Source organism: Ricinus communis, chromosome 10 (genome assembly GCF_019578655.1).
Source record: "Ricinus communis isolate WT05 ecotype wild-type chromosome 10, ASM1957865v1, whole genome shotgun sequence".
Taxonomy (NCBI): domain Eukaryota; kingdom Viridiplantae; phylum Streptophyta; class Magnoliopsida; order Malpighiales; family Euphorbiaceae; genus Ricinus; species Ricinus communis.
The window spans coordinates 10,521,998-10,540,893 of record NC_063265.1 but is presented as its reverse complement, the minus strand read 5'-3'; the positions used below and the strand labels follow the sequence as shown (position 1 = coordinate 10,540,893).

Below are 18,896 nucleotides of genomic sequence, written 5' to 3'. Positions count from 1 at the left end.
TTATAATTAAAATAATAATAATAATAATGGTTGTGTAACGGATAAATAAATGATTAGTTATAAATAAATAGTACTTCCTAGATTATAACTTTATGTAATTAATTTAATGGAAAAAAGTAATATTTTTTGAAAGATGTAGAATAATTATCAATTTCAATCGATCCTCGTTCTAAATCATGAATGGAGACAGGGGGAGAGTCTATTTCCCTTGCTTTCCCTCCAAATCCAATTTAAGAGGAAAGAAAGTATAGTTGCTACGTTTTTTAATCTGAACAACCAAACAAGAGTAATTTCAGTTGCTCAAAAGAAAAAGAGAAGAGTAATTTATTGTCTGGAACCAAATATACTGAATCGGGAAAGAAAATAAATAGAAAAAAAAAAAGAAAATCACATTTTACAAAAGAAAAAAAAGAAAAGAAAGAAAAGAAACCGGACGGCATTGAACCGGACCATTTTCTTTGTTATCTTCCTTCTTCTCTTCTCCTTCTCGTTGCAGCAATACCTGCTGCTGGCTTGCTCGCTCGTTCACTGGAACTGAGTTTAAAAACACCTGCATACCACCCGAAATTTATTTTCTTTTTTCTCTGAGAATGAGCCTAAACTGCTTTAATTCCTTACCAATCAAACACATTCCTTAATATTCTAATGGCTTCCCTTTCAATTCCCTCTTTTTCTCATTTCTCTCCACCATTTAAAATCCCTCCATCACAAACCACACATAAATTCAAAATAACTAAAATTTATTCGCATTCCAATAGAGCCCTTCCCTTTTTGCATAAATTTCATGTCTTTAGCTTCCCTGAAGCTTCAAAGTGCCACAAGACCAAACAAGAACCGTCTCTCCACCAAAAGAAGCTGTCGTTCTCAACTGGGTATCTTACTAGACATGAAGAGAGTGTAATTCAATGCATTACAAGGCCTATAGTGTATGCATTGTTTTGCATTGCAATTGGGTTTTGTTCAGTTGGTTCGTTTCCAGCTTATGCAGCTGTTGCTGAACAGGTTGCAAGTGAAGTTATTGAACTGAAAAAGAAAGAGAAAGAGAAGAAATTGAATGAAGAAAAGTACTCAAAAGGTCATGAGTATTCAGATTATTCTAGAAATCTGTTAGCAGAGGTTTCAGTGTTGTTGAAATGTATAGAGGAGACTAGGAGGAGAAATGGGGATTCAGAGGAAGTGGATTTGGCTCTGAAGGCTGTGAAAGCAAAGAAAGAAGGATTACAAGGGCAAATACTGGAAGGTTTATATTCAGAAGTGAGGGAGTTGAAAAAAGAGAAGGAGAGTTTGGAGAAACGTGCAGATAAGATCTTGGATGAGGGGCTGAAAGCTAGAAGAGAGTATGAGACATTGGGAATAAATGCTGAGAAAGGAAGGATGGAGGAGTTGGAGGAGAGAATGGGAGTGATAGAAGAGGAGTACAGTGGGGTTTGGGAAAAGGTTGGGGAGATTGAGGATGCGATTTTGAGGAGGGAGACAATGGCAATGAGTGTTGGCATCAGGGAGCTCTGCTTCATTGAGAGGGAGTGTGAGGAGTTGGTGAAGAGATTTAACCAGGAAATGAGGCGAAAGAGCAAAGAAAGGTACTTACATAAATGGGTGCTTTAGGGTTTTGATGTATATGATGTTATTTTTGTCTTAGAAACAACAAAATGAGGACTAATGTCATATCAGTGATTTATGTAATTTGAGTGGCTTAAGCTGTTTTAACATTATTTAAGAGTAAGTTCAATTCCTTTTGCTTTATGTACTGGTTTTCTCTAAGAAATACAATCAGTACAATCAATTGAATAAGACTGCGGGGATCACAAGGTGCAAATCAAACAACCAAAATGCAGTGAACTGATTGACTGCTGCTTAATTTAACTACTAAGAAGTCGGATGAAAAAGCATCCAATATGGAATGCAATTAGGAAGATGTTAAACAGCGTGTATGATGTTTTATATGTTTGTTGTTGAATCATTCTATATGCATTATCCTTAGAATTAGACAAAGAACATTATGTTTATGCATGTTGTCCATGCTTTTCTGTTCAAGAGGAAGGCCACCTGCATTGAACCTTCCTATGCCTTAAAATAACGGAAACCTTGTGATGCTGGCTAGCAGATATTTTAGAATTACAAGGTGGGAACTCTGATGAGCATTATTCAATAACTTATGGCATATAGTATTATGTCCCCCTTGTTGGATATTTCTTAGTTTTCTTATTGTAGAGTTTTCAAACAAATGTTGCAACTAGATTCTCCCTCCTTCTTCTTCCTCTTTATAATCTTGACATGTATTTGCTTCTGTGGTTTTGATATTCTGTAGTGAATGTGTCATTCTTTGCTGCTCTATCGTTTTGGTGCTCGATACTCTAGTTCATAATAAGGTTGTTATCTGTTGATTTCCTTATATGGGCATTTTAATGTGCTTGCAGTCCGCGAAGCAGCTCTATTACCAAACTTTCCAAATCTGAAATTCAGAGAGAACTGGAAACTGCACAAAGAAAATTGTTAGAACAAAAGATTCTGCCTACTCTTGTGGAAGTTGATGGCTTTGGACCTCTATTTGATCAAGATCTAGTGAATTTTTCTATATGTATAAAACAAGGCCTTAAAGATTCAAGGAAGCTACAGAAGGATCTGGAGGCTCGAGTTAGAAAAAAGATGAAAAAGTTTGGTGATGAGAAGCGTTTAATTGTAATGACACCAGCAAATGAGGTTGTGAAGGGCTTCCCAGAAGTTGAGTTGAAGTGGATGTTTGGAAATAAGGAGGTTCTGGTGCCTAAAGCTATTCGCTTGCATTTATACCATGGATGGAAGAAATGGCGAGAAGATGCAAAGGCAAACCTAAAAAGAAATCTATTGGAAGATGTTGATTTTGCTAAACAGTATGTGGCCCAAATACAGGTAGCTTTTCCATTAACAAGCAATAGGCGATTTGTCAGAGTAGCATGAGATCTTTGACTTGTTAGAAAAATATAAATTTGGAGGAAGCATACGGGTTTATTGACAGACTTTCTGTCTTTGTAAAATATATGGAACCTTTTTCTTTTTAAAAGAGGGCTTTGGGAACTGTTGCAGTAGTAAATTGACTTGATGTCATAGATATTTGTGTATGATGATATGAAATGTTATAGGATCCCTTTCTTCATTCTCTTTCCTGCTCTGATGTTGGCTTAGTTGTTTGCACAGTTGAAATAAACCTTCACAGGATTTTTTTTTTTCCTTTTCTTTGTTTTCTAGAATAGGTCAAATCTATGTGATATTTCCTTACAACTTTCTTATATCTTAGACTGGAAGGCCTCTGTTGAAGAATTTAGAATTAGGCTCTTGAGGTGGCTGTTAGTTTTGTCTATATTAATAACACAATTTAGTGCCAAAATTTTCAATTACTTCGTTATTTGGCTTATTTATTTGAATGAATTGGAAACTGCACCTTTTAAACACTCCACATTTATGGTTTAGTTGTATTTGTTGCATGTGCCCAATTACATCTTGCTTCATGCTTTTCTATTAATGTTGTTGGTTTGTTTTTGAAGTTTAATACATTTCTTTCAGTTAATTTATGTTATTAACCGTTTAAGAAAGTGTTAATTACAGGAGCGTATTCTTCTCGATCGAGATAGGGTGGTCTCAAAAACTTGGTATAATGAAGAGAAAAACAGGTGGGAGATGGACCCAATTGCTGTTCCATATGCTGTCTCAAAGAAACTAGTGGAGCATGCTCGAATTAGGCATGATTGGGGTGCCATGTACCTTGCATTAAAGGCAGATGACAAGGAATACTATGTTGACATTAAGGTCATCCAGTTTGCTGTCTGCTTAATTTCTTCTTGTGAGTCATTGTTGGCATGCTTTAACCTTAAAACTTTTGGTCCAGGAATTTGACATGCTCTATGAAGATTTTGGAGGGTTTGATGGGTTATATATGAAAATGCTCGCCCAGGATATCCCAACTGCTGTTCATCTGATGTGGATCCCCTTTTCAGAATTGAATTTGCATCAACAGTTTCTCTTGATAGCAAGGCTGGTTCAACAATGCATAAGTGGGATATGGAAAACTAGAATTGTTTCATATGGAAGGGATTGGATTTTAGAGAAAATTAGGAACATGAATGATGACATAATGATGGCGATTGTGTTTCCTATGGTGGAGTTCATCATTCCTTACCCGGTATTGGGCGACATTTGTTTGTGACTTTTCTTCCAGATATATTTTATTCTCATATGTTTGTGTACCTATTTTCATAATAGTTTCATAGGTGCTGTTCCATTACAGGTAAGGCTACGGTTGGGGATGGCATGGCCAGAGGAAATAGAGCAAAGTGTTGGATCAACATGGTACTTGAAATGGCAATCTGAGGCTGAAATGAGTTTTAAGTCCAGGAAAACAGACAATATACAATGGTTTATTTGGTTCGTTGTTAGGAGTGCTCTATATGGATATATTTTGTTTCATGTTTTCCGATTTTTAAAGAGAAAAGTCCCAAGACTTCTTGGCTTTGGACCTCTTCGTAGAAATCCGAACTTGCGGAAGTTACAGAGAGTGGTACATACTCTTTCCCCCCCTTCCTTTTTAAAATTTGTGTAAATAGCTTGTTTTTTTAATTAGTGATCCAAGTAGGTACAAGCAACTGCTAGGTTGCACCTGTCTTTCCTTCCTAGAGAAATTGCTCACTTGATGATAACTTCCATCATTTTGGAGAACTTCTGTTGTCAATTAGATGATTGCACCTTTATTTAATTGACTCATTTTTTGAAATTTGTTGGTGGAAATCATCATGCTCTAATGATTAATATGATGTTATGGAGATTCTCATGGGTGATGCCTTGGAAGTTAAACCAGCAATCTGCAAAATTATCCCATACTAATTACAAGAAGATCTCGGCCCCAACTAGCTTGGGACTAAGGTTTAGACTCTTAGTTGAGTTGAGTTGTACTAATTACAAGAAGATGATTAAGGATTATTCCTAAATTTATAATTTCTTTTGGTTCATAATTGATGTGTGAAATTACTGTTCTGCTGCTGATGCCATCTGCTAGCAAAAAAGATGACTAACTTCCTAGATTTTCTTGGTTTTCATCCATCACGGGACTAGAATAATGTAACACTGGGGGTTAGCTGCAAATATATGTAGATCCCAAATCCCAAAAATCACTTAGCCTGTTTGAGCGAAATGGTCTTTTTATGGCTCTTATATGCCTCTAGTGAATCAATCTTTTCTGGACATTGGATCTCTTTGATATAGAATTATAGTGAAATCATTGATAAATCTTGGCTATCTATAGATTAGCCAACTCAATATGATTTATGTTTTATGTTTTGTCGCAGAAAGCCTATATTAATTACAAGGTGAGGCGAATCAAACGTAAAAAGAAGGCAGGGATTGATCCTATAAAAAGTGCTTTTGAACAAATGAAGGTTCATTTCTGTTGCTTAAATGGTTTTTTTATCAAATGAATTTGCTGGAAGAAATCTTAATCTCCAAATTGATTTTCAGAGGGTGAAGAATCCTCCAATACCATTGAAGGACTTTGCTAGTATTGATTCTATGAGGGAAGAAATTAATGAAGTTGTAGCATTTCTACAGAATCCTAGGGCATTCCAAGAAATTGGTGCTCGTGCTCCTCGGGTATGTTATTCTCAAGATATCATCTATATTCTGTATTGATATTTGATATTTTTTTTTCCAGCAGCATGCATATGTTCCTTTTCCCCCTCTTATTTTTCTGCGATTCTTGGAATTAAACTGCCTTATAATGACTGATGTGTATATCTCAGATTTTCCTTCCCTGTATCTAGATAGATTTAACAAGCATCATTGGGACATAATCTTAGTGATATGCCTAAAGTGAAAAAGAACTTAAGGCTGCAAAGTAATTTGAGTCCACTATAGGAGGACATAGATACTCTGCATTCACTTATATAACTGAAGTTTTTAGGACAAGAAGAAATTTAATAGTTTTTGTTGTTTTATTTCTACACCCATTAATCTCTATTTATAGGGTTTCACACATCTCTAAAAAGAAAGAACCTCTATTGCCTAATGTACAGTAATATGCATGATTGGCTCCTACAATCAAGAGTCAATACTAATTAACTCCTAAACTTAAGCCCTAAAAACATGGGAACAACTGTCAACACTCCCCCTCAAGATGGTGTATGTATATCAGCCATACCCATCTTGCATACAAAAGAATGAAACAATCCAGTACATAACCCCTTGGTAAATACATCAGCTAATTGATTTTTTGAATTTGTGTAGCTGATTCTGAGACTTTGATCTTCTAATTTTTCTTTGATGAAGAATCGATTAATCTTAACATGTTTTGTACGATCATGTTGTACTGGGTTATGAGCAATACTTATGGCTGCCTTATTATCACAATGTAACAACACACTCTTCTTCTAGAAGATTTAGATCTTGCATTAACTTCTTAAGCATAACAGTTCACATACTCCTTGCGCCATTGCTCTGTATTCTGCTTCAGCACTTGACCTAGCCACTACACTTTGTTTCTTGCTTCTCCAAGTGACCAAATTTCCACCCATGAAGGCACAATAACCAGAAGTGGATCTTCTATCATTAGGAGAGCCTGCCCAATCAGCATCAGAATATGCTTCAATTCGTAAATGACCATTATTCACAAAAAGTATTCCTTTACCTGGACTAGACTTGAGATACCTTAAAATTCGAAAGACAGCATCAAGATGTATAGTTCGGGGACTATGCATAAATTGGCTGACTATACTTACCGCATAAGCAATGTCAGGCTGTGTATGAGAAAGATAAATCAATCTCCTAACCAGTCGTTGATATCGATCAATGTCAACTAATTCTCCGACATTTTCTTTCAGCCTATGATTAGCTTCAATGGGAGTGTCAACAGGTTTATAGCCTAGCATTCCTGTTTCCTTTAGCAAATCAAGGACATATTTTCTTTGGGAGATGAATATACCCTTTTCTGATCGAGCAACTTCTATTCCAACAAAAATATCGTAATTTACCCAGATCTTTGATCTCAAACTCCGTGGCCAAATACTTCTTCAGCCTGGTCATTTCTTCTTGATTATCACCTGTTATCACTATATCATCAACATATACAATGAGAATGGTAATCCTCCCTTGAAGATATTTGATGAACATAGTATGATTTGCATGGCTTTGTTTGTAACCAAAAGCAATGATTGCTTTACTGAACCTATCAAACCAAGCTCGAGGGGACTGTTTCAAACTATATAAGGCTTTCTTTAATCTGCATACCTTCCCTTCAATTTTTTGATTGGAAAAACCTAGAGGAATTTCCATATAGTCTTCTTCTTCCAAGTTACCATGTAGGAAGGCATTTTTAACATCAAACTGCTGAAGATCCCATCCAAGATTTGCAGCACAAGATAAGAGCACTCTTACTGAATTCATCTTGGCAACAGGTGCAAATGTTTCTTGATAGTCAATGCCATAGGTTTGGGTGAAACCTTTTGCCACCAGTCGCGCCTTTAACCTTTCAATGGAGCCATCTGCCCTATGCTTCACTATGAAGACCCATTTACATCCTACTGGTTTTTTTCTGAATGGCATGTCGACGACCTCCCATGTTCCATTCTTTACCAAGGCTTTCATTTCTTCCACCATAACATCTTTCTATTTAGGATCGTTAACAGCTTCTTCCTATCCCTGTGGTATAGAGATAGAACGCAAAGAAGACAAGAGGGCTCTATAAGAAGGAGACAAATCTTTATACGAAACAAAGTTAGAGACAGAATATTGAGTACAAGATCTAACTCCTTTCCTGACAGCTATTGGAAGATCAAGGTCATTATCACATGAATTAAGAGATGGAAGTTCATTAGACAAGTTAGAAGGAGGAGATAGATTACCTGAATCCACAGGAGTTGAGCCCGGGTTGGGTGATTGGCTATGAAGAGTAGTATCCTCCTTTTTCTTGCGTGAGTACCTTCATAGCTCAGGTTTGTCCAATCTTTTCCTTGCCCGTTCAAGTATTTTTTTAGCATCAGTTTGAACATGATCTCCATCATAAGTATTATTATCACTTCCATGCTCCCCCTGACCATTATACATAGGCAACTCAAGTATAGGTTGACCAAGAGAAATCACATCTTCTATATGATCATTCTCCCCCTAAAGAGGTGATGGTGGATAAAAGGCTTCTGACTCGCGGAAGGTGACATCCATACTCACATACACCTTTCTAGACGAAGGGCGATAACATTTATATCCCTTTTAAGTAGGTGAATAGCCAATAAAAACACATTTTAAGGCTCTCGGATCTAGTTTTCCTCCATAGTTCTTATGCACAAAACAAGCACATCCTAAAACCTTTGGAGAAATAATGTGAGAGTTATTGCCTTGGATAAGTTCTATAGGACACCTAAAATTCAAGATTCTTAATGGCATACGATTGATTAAATAAGCAGCTGTAAGAATCGCATCACCCCAATAAGCCTTAGGAACATGCATGGTGAACGTAAGAGCCCTAGCAACTTCTAAGAGATGCCTGTTTTTTCGTTCAGATACTCCATTTTGAGCAGCAGTATTAACACAACTAGTTTGGTGAATAGTCCCATGAGTGTCTAAATAGCTATGGAAGGTTTTCTCCATATACTCTGTACTATTATCAGTTTGGAAAATTTTCACCTTAGCATTAAATTGTGTACTGATCATTCTATGGAAAGACTGAAAGCAAGAAAAAACTTCATTTTTGTCACGCATTAAATACACCCATGTCATCCTACTGTGGCAATCAATAAATGTCACAAACCATTTATACCCAGATAAAGAAACTACTGGGCTGGGGGCCCACACATCTGAATGAATCTTCTCAAAAGGCACCAAACTTTTATTATTAGTTGAAGGATATGAAGTTCTAGTATGCTTAGCAAATTCACATGCATCACAAACTAAGGTCTTTAAATCACATTGCTTAAATAAATGAGGATGACACCTTTCTAAAATAGAAAATGAAGGGTGTCCTAAACGCCTATGCCATTGAATAATTTGATGAGGAGCTGATTCAGATTCACCTAGTAAAGCCTTAGAAATTGGTCCTTCATGTAACTGGTACAAGCCATTATGTATTCTACCATAGCCAATCATTTTCCCGGTGCTCAATTCCTGTATGACACAATGAGAAGGAAAAAATTCAATCTTACAGTTTAAATCTCTTGTAAGAGCACTAACAAATAACAAATTATGTGAGAAACCAGGAATATGCAAGGCAAATGGTAGGTTAATAAATGAAGTACAACTTATAGAACCTTTCCCGATGATGGGAGACAAGGACCCATCCGCAATATGGACTCTTTCATGACCTGAACAAGAATTGTAAGTGAAGAATTTTTTTCGAGAACTGGTCATATGATCCGATGCTCCAGAATCTAAAATCCATGATTCACCAGGAGTATCGCAGGTATTAGCATGCCTAGCATGTAAGGCTAGATGTGGTATACCTGAATGTGCAAGGTAAGATGAAGGAGTGGAAGTAGTGGCTGCAGTGGAAGGGGATTAAAACTTAGCTATAAGAAGTTTAAGAGTTTTCAATTCTTCATTGGAAAGTCCACCAGAAGGTTTGATTTCTCTTGGCAATTCAATGTCAAGAGTTTCGGAGACATGAGCTTGAGGCCGTGTACTACCAGATTTTTTTCCCACTCGACCACGTGGTGGGCGACCATGAAGTTTCCAGCATGTTTCTCTAGTATGCCTTGGTTTACCACAATAGTCGCACCTTCTACTGTCTTGTTCTACTTCCTTCAGAGAGTCAATTCTAGTTGAATCAGGTTTCATGGATGATGATTCAGCCATCATAACTGATCTTTCAGTTGAAATAGTTGGCAGCATAGCATTTCGTCGGCTCTCTTCTTGCTGCACATGGCTATATGCTTGTCGCAAGGAGGGAAAAGGGTCATGTCCAAGTACTTGAACTCTGATATGATCATACACATCATTTAATCCCGTCAGGAAGTCATACACACGTTCCTTTTCCATTATTTTATGGAACTTTGTTGCATCAGCTGTACAAGATGCTTGTAAATCCTGATAATAGTCAAGTTCTTGCCACAAGCCATTAAGTTCAGAAAAATACTGGGCAATAGTCAGCTCACCTTGTTTGGTTTCATTGAACTCTTTTTCGCAATTCATATACCTGGGCATCATTACCTGACTGGGAATAAGTTTGGGCAGTTGCATCCCAAATTTTCTGAGCCGTATCAAGGAGTAAATAGCCTCGAGCAATCTGTGGTTGGATTGAATTGAGCAACCATGACATGATTCTGAGTCCCATTTGCTGCATACAGGATCTGTTCCATCAGGTCTTCTTTTGTCATTATTGATATAACTTTGCAATCCCCTAGCCTGAATAAATAGCAAGCATGATCGCGACCAAGCAAGATAATTCATTCCATCTAGTTTGATTGGACTGATTTGGAGAGAAGGGTTGTCATGTTTCTACCACCATGCTCAGTAGGATTAGAAGATCCTTCCTTCTTTCCGTCAGACATGTCTAAAATACTGCTGGAATAAAAATTTGATTTGGTTGGAATATGCAGAGAGGCTGATACTAGGGTTAGCAATATGAGAGAGTCACCCTAAATGGATCAAGCTCTGATATCACGAAGCTTTTAGGACAAGAAGAAATTTAATAGTTTCTGTTGTTTTATTTCTACACCCATTAATCTCTATTTATAGGGTTTCACACATCTCTAAAAAGAAAGAATCTCTACTGCCTAATCTACAGTAATATGCATGATTGGCTCCTACAATCAAGAGTCAATACTAATTAACTCCTAAAATTAAGCCCTAAAAACATGGGAACAATTGTCGACAATAACATTCTTAAGATTGTACCTTTTTCCATAGGAAAACTGCAAAATATTGTTAAAAAAGGAATCAAGGTTGTACCAGCTCTTGTACAGAAGCAAGGAATCACTTGTACCAGCCCTTGCATCAAAGTTAAAACTAGGTTCTTATTGTACAGGACAACTGGACAAGTTAGTCATTCACATAAAATGATCCTGTCAGTTGTAGAAATCTGTGTTCTTCAAATCCATCATTAAACAGAACCTGCTCTTTCCTTTGTTAAAGTCTGCAATTTCTAGGTTAACATATAAAACTTCTCTTTCTCATCTGCAATGGAGGTTCTATGTTTATTGTGCTTCTCCTGTGGTTAATCCTCCATTAACTTTCACTTCTAAGAGAATATTGTGTTTCTATAAGTTGTAGGAATCATAAGCCAGTGGTCAAACCACCTACAATTTCCATTCCCTGAATCGGGTAAAACTAGACTTTTTGATATTGAGCTTTTGCTTATGAGTAATGGATACAGAGTCATTGTATGAATACTATAGATTCATGATTAGATATGAGTAATGTAATTGGGCATTAGGAGATTAATAAAGACGAGATGCTAGATTTAATGTCTATCCACCACTTGATTTGTACTTTTCAGATGAGGCCCTTTATCCAAGAATACAAGATTAGAAGTAAAAAAATAAAGTATGTTGTCAAAGTTTTGCTGCTTGTACTTCATGTAAATTCAGCTGTACCATTCTTCCCTGATTCGAATTGCAATTTGGGCAGTGAAGTATAATGCGGTTATAACAGCTTGTTCATTGTTCATTGTTCTATTGCAGGGAGTTCTTATTGTTGGAGAAAGGGGAACAGGAAAGACATCTCTGGCACTGGCTATTGCTGCACAAGCCAAGGTTCCGGTTGTTAAAGTTTCAGCCCAGCAGTTGGAGGCTGGACTATGGGTTGGTCAGAGTGCATCAAATGTTCGGGAGCTGTTTCAAACAGCTAGGGATTTGGTTGTCCCATAATCCTAATTACTTATTTCCACTTTTTTCTCTTTCATTGAGCAATTCTTCAAAAATCTCAGCATACTCTCGCACACATATGCATGCATGTATGTGTTTATATATATGTTAATGGAGGGGTTGGGAGTAGCAGTTTCAACCACTGACTGCTTGCGCTGTGATATAGCCAACAACTAGGTTACTGGCCTGGTGGTATCTCCACTTTTATTTATATGCATCTAATTTTGGAGTCGGAAATTAATTATACATTTTCGAGAATTGTTGTATCACACAACAAATGCTTGATTTGAACACTGTTTAAAAATTACATTTTCTTTTGGGTATTGCTATTATGATTTCACTGTCTTAGTCTCTCAGACGCTTTTCTGTTTTGAAGTTTGAACTAGTATAATTCTGATAAATATTTTTGAGAATCTCAAACTAAATTCTTGACGAGGTTATCATCCTTCATGACGTCTTCATTATCATGAAATTGTAGGAAAAACTGGAAATCAAGAAATTTTATACTTTGTCCGTTGCTTTTCTTCCCCTTCTCTCTTTGATATTCAACTTCTCTTTCTTTCTGGGTTAACTTATTTCTGAGGTCAAAGTTAATAGCTTCAATTTGAACTTTTGAGAACCTTAAGTTTTTACATACTAGATTTGTGTTTGTAATTGTCCAACATGTACTGTAATGGTGTTTCTGAAGAGAAAATTTAGTTGCATGTGACTAAATTTTCTTCTTTCTATGGCTTTGTGGTCCATCAACATGTGGTAATATTCTTCATAAATGTTATGGTTTATTCCAATGATTTTTTAAGTTGTCCAGCTTTGGATGTGGAATTTGAATGGGCTCTTCTACTTCATTTTTATTTATTTATTTATTTTTTGTTATGAGATATATATAATGTGCATTGAGCTATGCTGTTGCATGTTTGGTGGAGTTTTCATATCCTAGTTAATTTACGTGTTATACTAATTTATCAACATGTTTTATAAATTTTGTTATGTTGATATTTTGCAACCATGACCCTTTCTAAGTTGCTATAGCTGCTTACGTTTTTTTATCAATTTCTGGAACATTACTTGGTTAACTAAATTTTGTGATAATGAATGTGATAGTGTTTGTTTTTTCGTTCATAATCATGTTGATGTCGAATTTTTCTGTCTTAAGAATTTGACTTGATTTTCAGTTTCCAATCCTTGAAAGAAACAAAGAAACGTGATAATAATTTACTAACTCTATGATGTCATCTTCTAGGCACCTGTAATAATATTCGTGGAGGATTTTGACCTTTTTGCTGGTGTTCGTGGCAAGTTTATACACACCAAGCAGCAGGATCATGAGGCTTTCATTAATCAACTTCTAGTGGAACTTGATGGGTAATTGGCAACTTCTCTTCTAAGAAAAGTGTGCTTTTGAAAGGAATACTATTTGTGTCATCCGTGGCCTTTTTGTTTGTAGTAAGACAATGAATGTAAGGGTTAAATAACTTTTACATTTAAATCTTAGGATCTGATGTCTATCTAATTTAGTATTCATATGGCATTATGTTGTTTCCCTTAGGTGTGTTAGGAAGCAAATGGCAATGTGTTATTTATATCATATGTGCATGATGATTTGTGGCTTATACACTGGATGTGTAAAGAAAATGCAGAGGAACTGTTTTGGGCTGGGGTGTTCCGGTGAGGCTTGTGTTTGGCCAACTCCTTGGTGATCATCTTCATACTACATTGCTTTCAGTCTTGGGACTGTAATATTATTTTAGGGTTGTGATTTTGTTATGTGAGCATCCATTTTTATTCTTGAATTACATTTGTTTTGGTACTTGTGGATGTATTTTGCCCTTCTCTAGAGTAATATGATTTATGTTGGTGATATTAAAGAATCCCATATCTTAGAGCTTGTTGGACTCGCTGGATAAAGAAAGTAATTTTGGGAAAATGAAGTATTTCAACATTCAGTGAAACTAACATGACAAAATGAGCTGCACTCCAATGAGTTTGTGCAAGTTTTAACTTGGTGTTTGGCTTGAATTAAATGGGATGGTTTATAGGGGTGAGTGGTCATTTCATGGTTGTTCATTTTGGAAATCTTAGTTCCTTGCTTCTGCACTTGTGATGAATTAGGACATCCACTTTTTTCTCTAGCTTCTTGGCATAAATTTGCCTGAATTGATTTCCTTAGTGTTATAGGGCTTCTCACATAAAAACTACATTTAATTAAATCCTAAACATAAGCAAAGCTATGGTATCATTTAATATTCATGCTAATAGCTTCTCTTTCTCTTAACATTAAGCATTTATAGTAATATTTCTAGATGCTGCTTTCATATGTTTTGACAGTTATGCATATTCTTTGTCACATGTTATTTTCTTGTCCCAATTAACACCATATTATTGCTGTATTTTCACTGTTTACTTGTCATTGTTACTATATTTATAACATCATGGCAATGGACATTAAGAGAGAGTTTATCTCTTTCTTGCACTTCTTTTATCTTCAGACTTAATAATTCGATCTTTTCGGACTATTCTGGTTCGCCTCTCAAAATTCACGTCATGACTTTTTAGGTTTGAGAAACAAGATGGGGTTGTTTTGATGGCTACCACGAGAAATATTAAACAAATTGATGAGGCCTTGCAACGGCCTGGCCGGATGGATAGAGTATTTTATCTTCAACTGCCAACTCAAGCAGAAAGGGAGAAGATTTTACTGAATTCTGCAAAAGAAACCATGGATGAATACCTAATCGATTTCGTGGACTGGAAAAAGGTAGTCCCTGTTTGGTTATGCTTTGTGCATAGTTATGGATAAATCAGCTAATATCCTTTTGCCTTAAGTGGCCAAATGCTTCTCTAGAAACTAGTTTGTAGGGTGAAAGTTTCGAATTTCACTGGTCTTTTCCCTAGGCTTGGGTTTTGAAGCCTTGAACCCACGTGGTGCTATTCCCAGGTGTACTAATTGAGTTAACCTTAGTTGGTTGTCATTCGCTTCTTTTTCTTTTAATTTAGTAACTTTGCCTGATATGTCAGCCTTTGTTATTTTCAGGTTGCTGAGAAGACAGCTCTTTTACGCCCTGTAGAATTGAAACTTGTTCCAGCTTGTTTGGAAGGTAGTGCCTTCCGGAGTAAATTTGTGGATGCAGATGAACTAATGAGCTACTGCAGTTGGTTTGCGGTAAGAACTAAATTTGACGAAATTATAATCTTTAAACTATATCATTATCCAAGTTTCTTATGATTTTTAGTTTGATCAATTTCCATTTAATGTTGAATACCTTTGTAATCACATGCTTTATTGGTTCCCCCATTTAAGTTCTTGAATTCCTTCATTTAATTTGATAATCAGCTCATTGTGCATTTTTTGTTTTCTTCTTCAAGTTATTATTTTAGTTTAACTACTTCATAACAGTGCCCTCTGAGTCTTTGCTCAGGTTAATTTTGCCATTGACTAAAGTCATCATGTTTTTTTCTAGACTTTCAATGCTATTTTCCCCAAATGGATTCGGAAAACCAAAATTGCAAAAAAGATGAGCAGGATGCTGGTGAATCATCTGGGGCTAGAACTGACTAAAGAGGATCTGCAGAGTGTAGTTGATTTAATGGAGCCATATGGTCAGATAAGCAATGGAATGGAACTTCTGAGTCCTCCGCTTGATGTAAACTTTAACTGTTTTACATGAATATATTTACTCTAATCTACTTGCCTCTTTTCCCCTTCTGCTGGTGCGAAAGTTTTAACTAAGAGGAGTTTGGAATGTGACAGTGGACGAGGGAGACCAAGTTCCCACATGCTGTTTGGGCTGCTGGCCGAGGTCTTATTGCTCTTCTATTACCAAATTTCGATGTTGTAGATAATTTATGGCTGGAGCCCTTTTCTTGGCAGGTTAGTCATGTTATAAGCTCAATTTTATATATTGGGGATGGATTTTAGGAGTGTTCAAAAAGTTTTAAGGTTTTGAATAACCATAGCAGTGGATGGGAAATTCAGATATGACAACATGAATATTGAAATGAAAATCAAGTGTATGTCATTTACATATGCCAGATAAGAACTAAACTAATCAATTTAAAAATAGAGATGTGTTTCTTGACAAAAGGCTATGAATCTTAGGTTTCTTTTTATTCTTTTTATTACACCCTTTAAATCTTTCAATTCTGTTATGCTAACAATGGACTTCAGAAGAATTAGAATATTTTCAAAGGATGATTCAATTTCTGTCCATCAAATATTTTGAGGTAGTTATGTAAAATGTAAGAAACCTGGCTGAACTAAGCAAGGCCTCTTTTATGGTTTTTATATACAGGAGGTTCTCTTTTACAAAATCATGCTTTCACAGTTACGCTAATTACATTTTAATAATCATAAGAGAAGCTGAACAGTATGAAAGCTGTATCTCTTTTAAGTTTGATGCAGCAATTATCGTAATCACATTATTTTTGATGTGATGCTGGGATTTTTTTACTCTTATTTATGCAGGGAATTGGATGTACAAAGATCAGTAAGGCCAAAAGTGAAGGTTCCTTAAATGGGAATGTGGAATCAAGATCCTATCTTGAAAAGAAGCTCGTCTTTTGTTTTGGCTCATATGTTGCGTCCCAGCTTCTACTTCCCTTTGGTGAAGAAAATTTTCTTTCTTCTTCAGAATTAAGACAAGCTCAGGAGGTGGGTCTCATTCAATAATTTATTCACCACAGACTTGCATTTGACCACACATACCTGATTGTTTTTCTGGGATTGCAACAGATAGCTACACGGATGGTGATTCAGTATGGGTGGGGTCCTGATGACAGTCCTGCAATTTATTATAGCAAAAATGCGGTATTCCCATTTCTTTTCATTGCAAAATGTATTGGTCGGAAACAAAAAAGAATTGATGTGTTTTGGTTCCTGCACTCTAGTTTTGCCGCCTGCTTTGTTACCCCAATTTTGTCACATGTTACACAAGCTGATACAGGAATACAGTTCCACATGTTACACATTCTACTTTTTTCACCTGTCATATATATTCTGTTTCCCCTCACTTGAAATCATTTTAAGCCATATGGTTACTCGTTGCTGTGCCAAGATTCTTTGTTTGATATATGATGCCATCTGCAACAGTTACTATAGGAGTTTTTGGATTACCACCCCAATATTTTTGTGTTGGATAATGTTTCCCTTCTATAGGTTACTTCTTTAAGCATGGGGAACAATCATGAGTATGACATGGCAACTAAAGTTGAAAAGGTATGCTTGCGCTTACTATAGACTCCTCATGCATGTCAATTGTGGAACAGATCCAGTACCTAGTGCTTCTTTATGAGATTAGTTTATGATCCCATCCTTACATGCTTATTATGTTTGCAGATGTATGACTTAGCATATCTTAAAGCAAGGGAAATGCTTCAGAAGAATCAACGAGTACTCGAAAAGATTGTTGACGAATTACTCGAGTTTGAGATCTTGACCGGAAAGGTCTAGAGCTGCTACCATAACACTATTTAAATTGCTATACTTGTTTTAGAAGCTTCTTGATTGGACTCCATTATGCAATCTCAAAATTATTAACTCCTACTTGTTTTAGAAGCTTCTTGATTGGACTCCATTATGCAATCTCAAAATTATTAACTCCTGCAGTCTGTCTTTAAATTAAGGCTTTGGGTCTGGTAGGCTTCTTGCTATTAAGAAAATCACCATCTTTAATATGTCGATCGAAGTCAATTTGTTTCTAGGATTAAATTAACATGTTTTTATTACAAAAATTCATAAAAACTTAAAAGCAATTTATATGCTTTTTGCAACAGCTAAATGGTACTTCCATGAAAGAAATTTTCACCTCAATGCCAAATTAGGCGACTCTAAAATGTGAATGCTTACATTTAAATTTGTTTGAAGCAAATATTCCTCTATCTTTGATTTTCTTTATCTAAATTTTGCTTTGATTTTTGAACATGTGATATTGACGTTGTTTTGCTGAAAATTAAATGGATTATAGCATCAAACATTCAGTGATTTTAAGATTTGTTTTTCAGGCTATAATTATTTAAGCATCATGATTAGAAGATGTGAGAAATGTGACGACTCATTTTGCATTTTGCTATCTCCCACCCACAACATTGCGACCCGTAGTTGAAGCATTATCAACACTTCTGTGAATTACAAATGTCATTTCAGATTATTGAATTTTATTCTTTTCAGGATTTGGAAAGAATTTTAGAAAATAACGCTGGGGTTCAGGAAAAGGAGCCCTATTTTCTTTCCAAGGCTAATAATAGAGAGGTAACTTCCAACCCTTCATTCTACCCTCCCTTCCCATCCTCTCCTCTCTTTCTTGTGAGGGAGGGTACTAATTTATTTACTTATTTATTCATTTATATGCATGTCTACCTGTTTGTGGCAATCTGTACGATTAGTTGTTCTTTTGTTAACCTTTACAAGTTTTGAGATTATGTTGGTTGTGTTTCATATCTTTTCTTTGGTATGTAAATATTTAAATTTAGACTGAGCCTTGCTCTTGCATCCTTGATCTTTTTCAGCCAGTGTCTAGCAGCTTTCTTGATACAGGAAATGGATCAGGACCTGCTCTTTTAGGCGCATCTAACTAGGATATAGGAAACTTTAGCTTCAAGTACACATTGATTGTTAAAGGTGACAATGAGTTCAGATTGCTTCAGGTAAAGATTCCGTACCAAACAAATGTATCAATATGCCTTTTGGCTTTTGAAAGATTGTGGAAAAAGAATGTACAGGGAGTAGGTTTAGTTGAGAAGAGGTTCTATTTTTTCCTTCTCAACTGAAAGTTATCAGTAACTTAGGGTTGGCGAAAAGTGCTTCTTGTTGTAATTTGATTTTTGGCTATGAAAGTTAACCATATTGGAAAGAATGTGTTCTATACTTTTTTTTCAATATACTGCAATACAGGAATCTGACTTTAAAAGTTACAGCTATAGTATGTAGACATTCATTTGTCATTACAGAGATTTTAATCTCTGCTTTCGAAGAACATGTTGATGCTCATATTGTATCACACTGAATGATAATGCTTTTCTGAACTCCTAATCCTGCCGCTATTTGCATGGTGCTGCAAAAAGCGAAGTGTTATTCTAACTGCATAGGCT

The 18,896-nt window shown here is 36.0% G+C and overlaps 1 protein-coding gene across 1 annotated transcript; it reads left to right on the top strand.

The window, feature by feature from the left end:
- Positions 1 to 347: 347 nt before the first annotated feature.
- On the top strand, positions 348 to 18,721 carry LOC8258650 (probable inactive ATP-dependent zinc metalloprotease FTSHI 5, chloroplastic). The gene is made up of 19 exons (XM_015721068.3): positions 348 to 1,580; positions 2,418 to 2,889; positions 3,583 to 3,783; positions 3,863 to 4,156; positions 4,262 to 4,531; positions 5,316 to 5,405; positions 5,485 to 5,616; positions 11,631 to 11,804; positions 13,054 to 13,175; positions 14,367 to 14,568; positions 14,845 to 14,973; positions 15,272 to 15,454; positions 15,562 to 15,681; positions 16,276 to 16,461; positions 16,543 to 16,617; positions 16,966 to 17,025; positions 17,146 to 17,253; positions 17,977 to 18,057; positions 18,315 to 18,721. Exons 1-19 carry the CDS (start codon positions 646 to 648, stop codon positions 18,381 to 18,383), a joined length of 3,903 nt encoding a protein of 1,300 aa, XP_015576554.1. The 5' UTR covers positions 348 to 645; the 3' UTR covers positions 18,384 to 18,721.
- Positions 18,722 to 18,896: the final 175 nt, after the last annotated feature.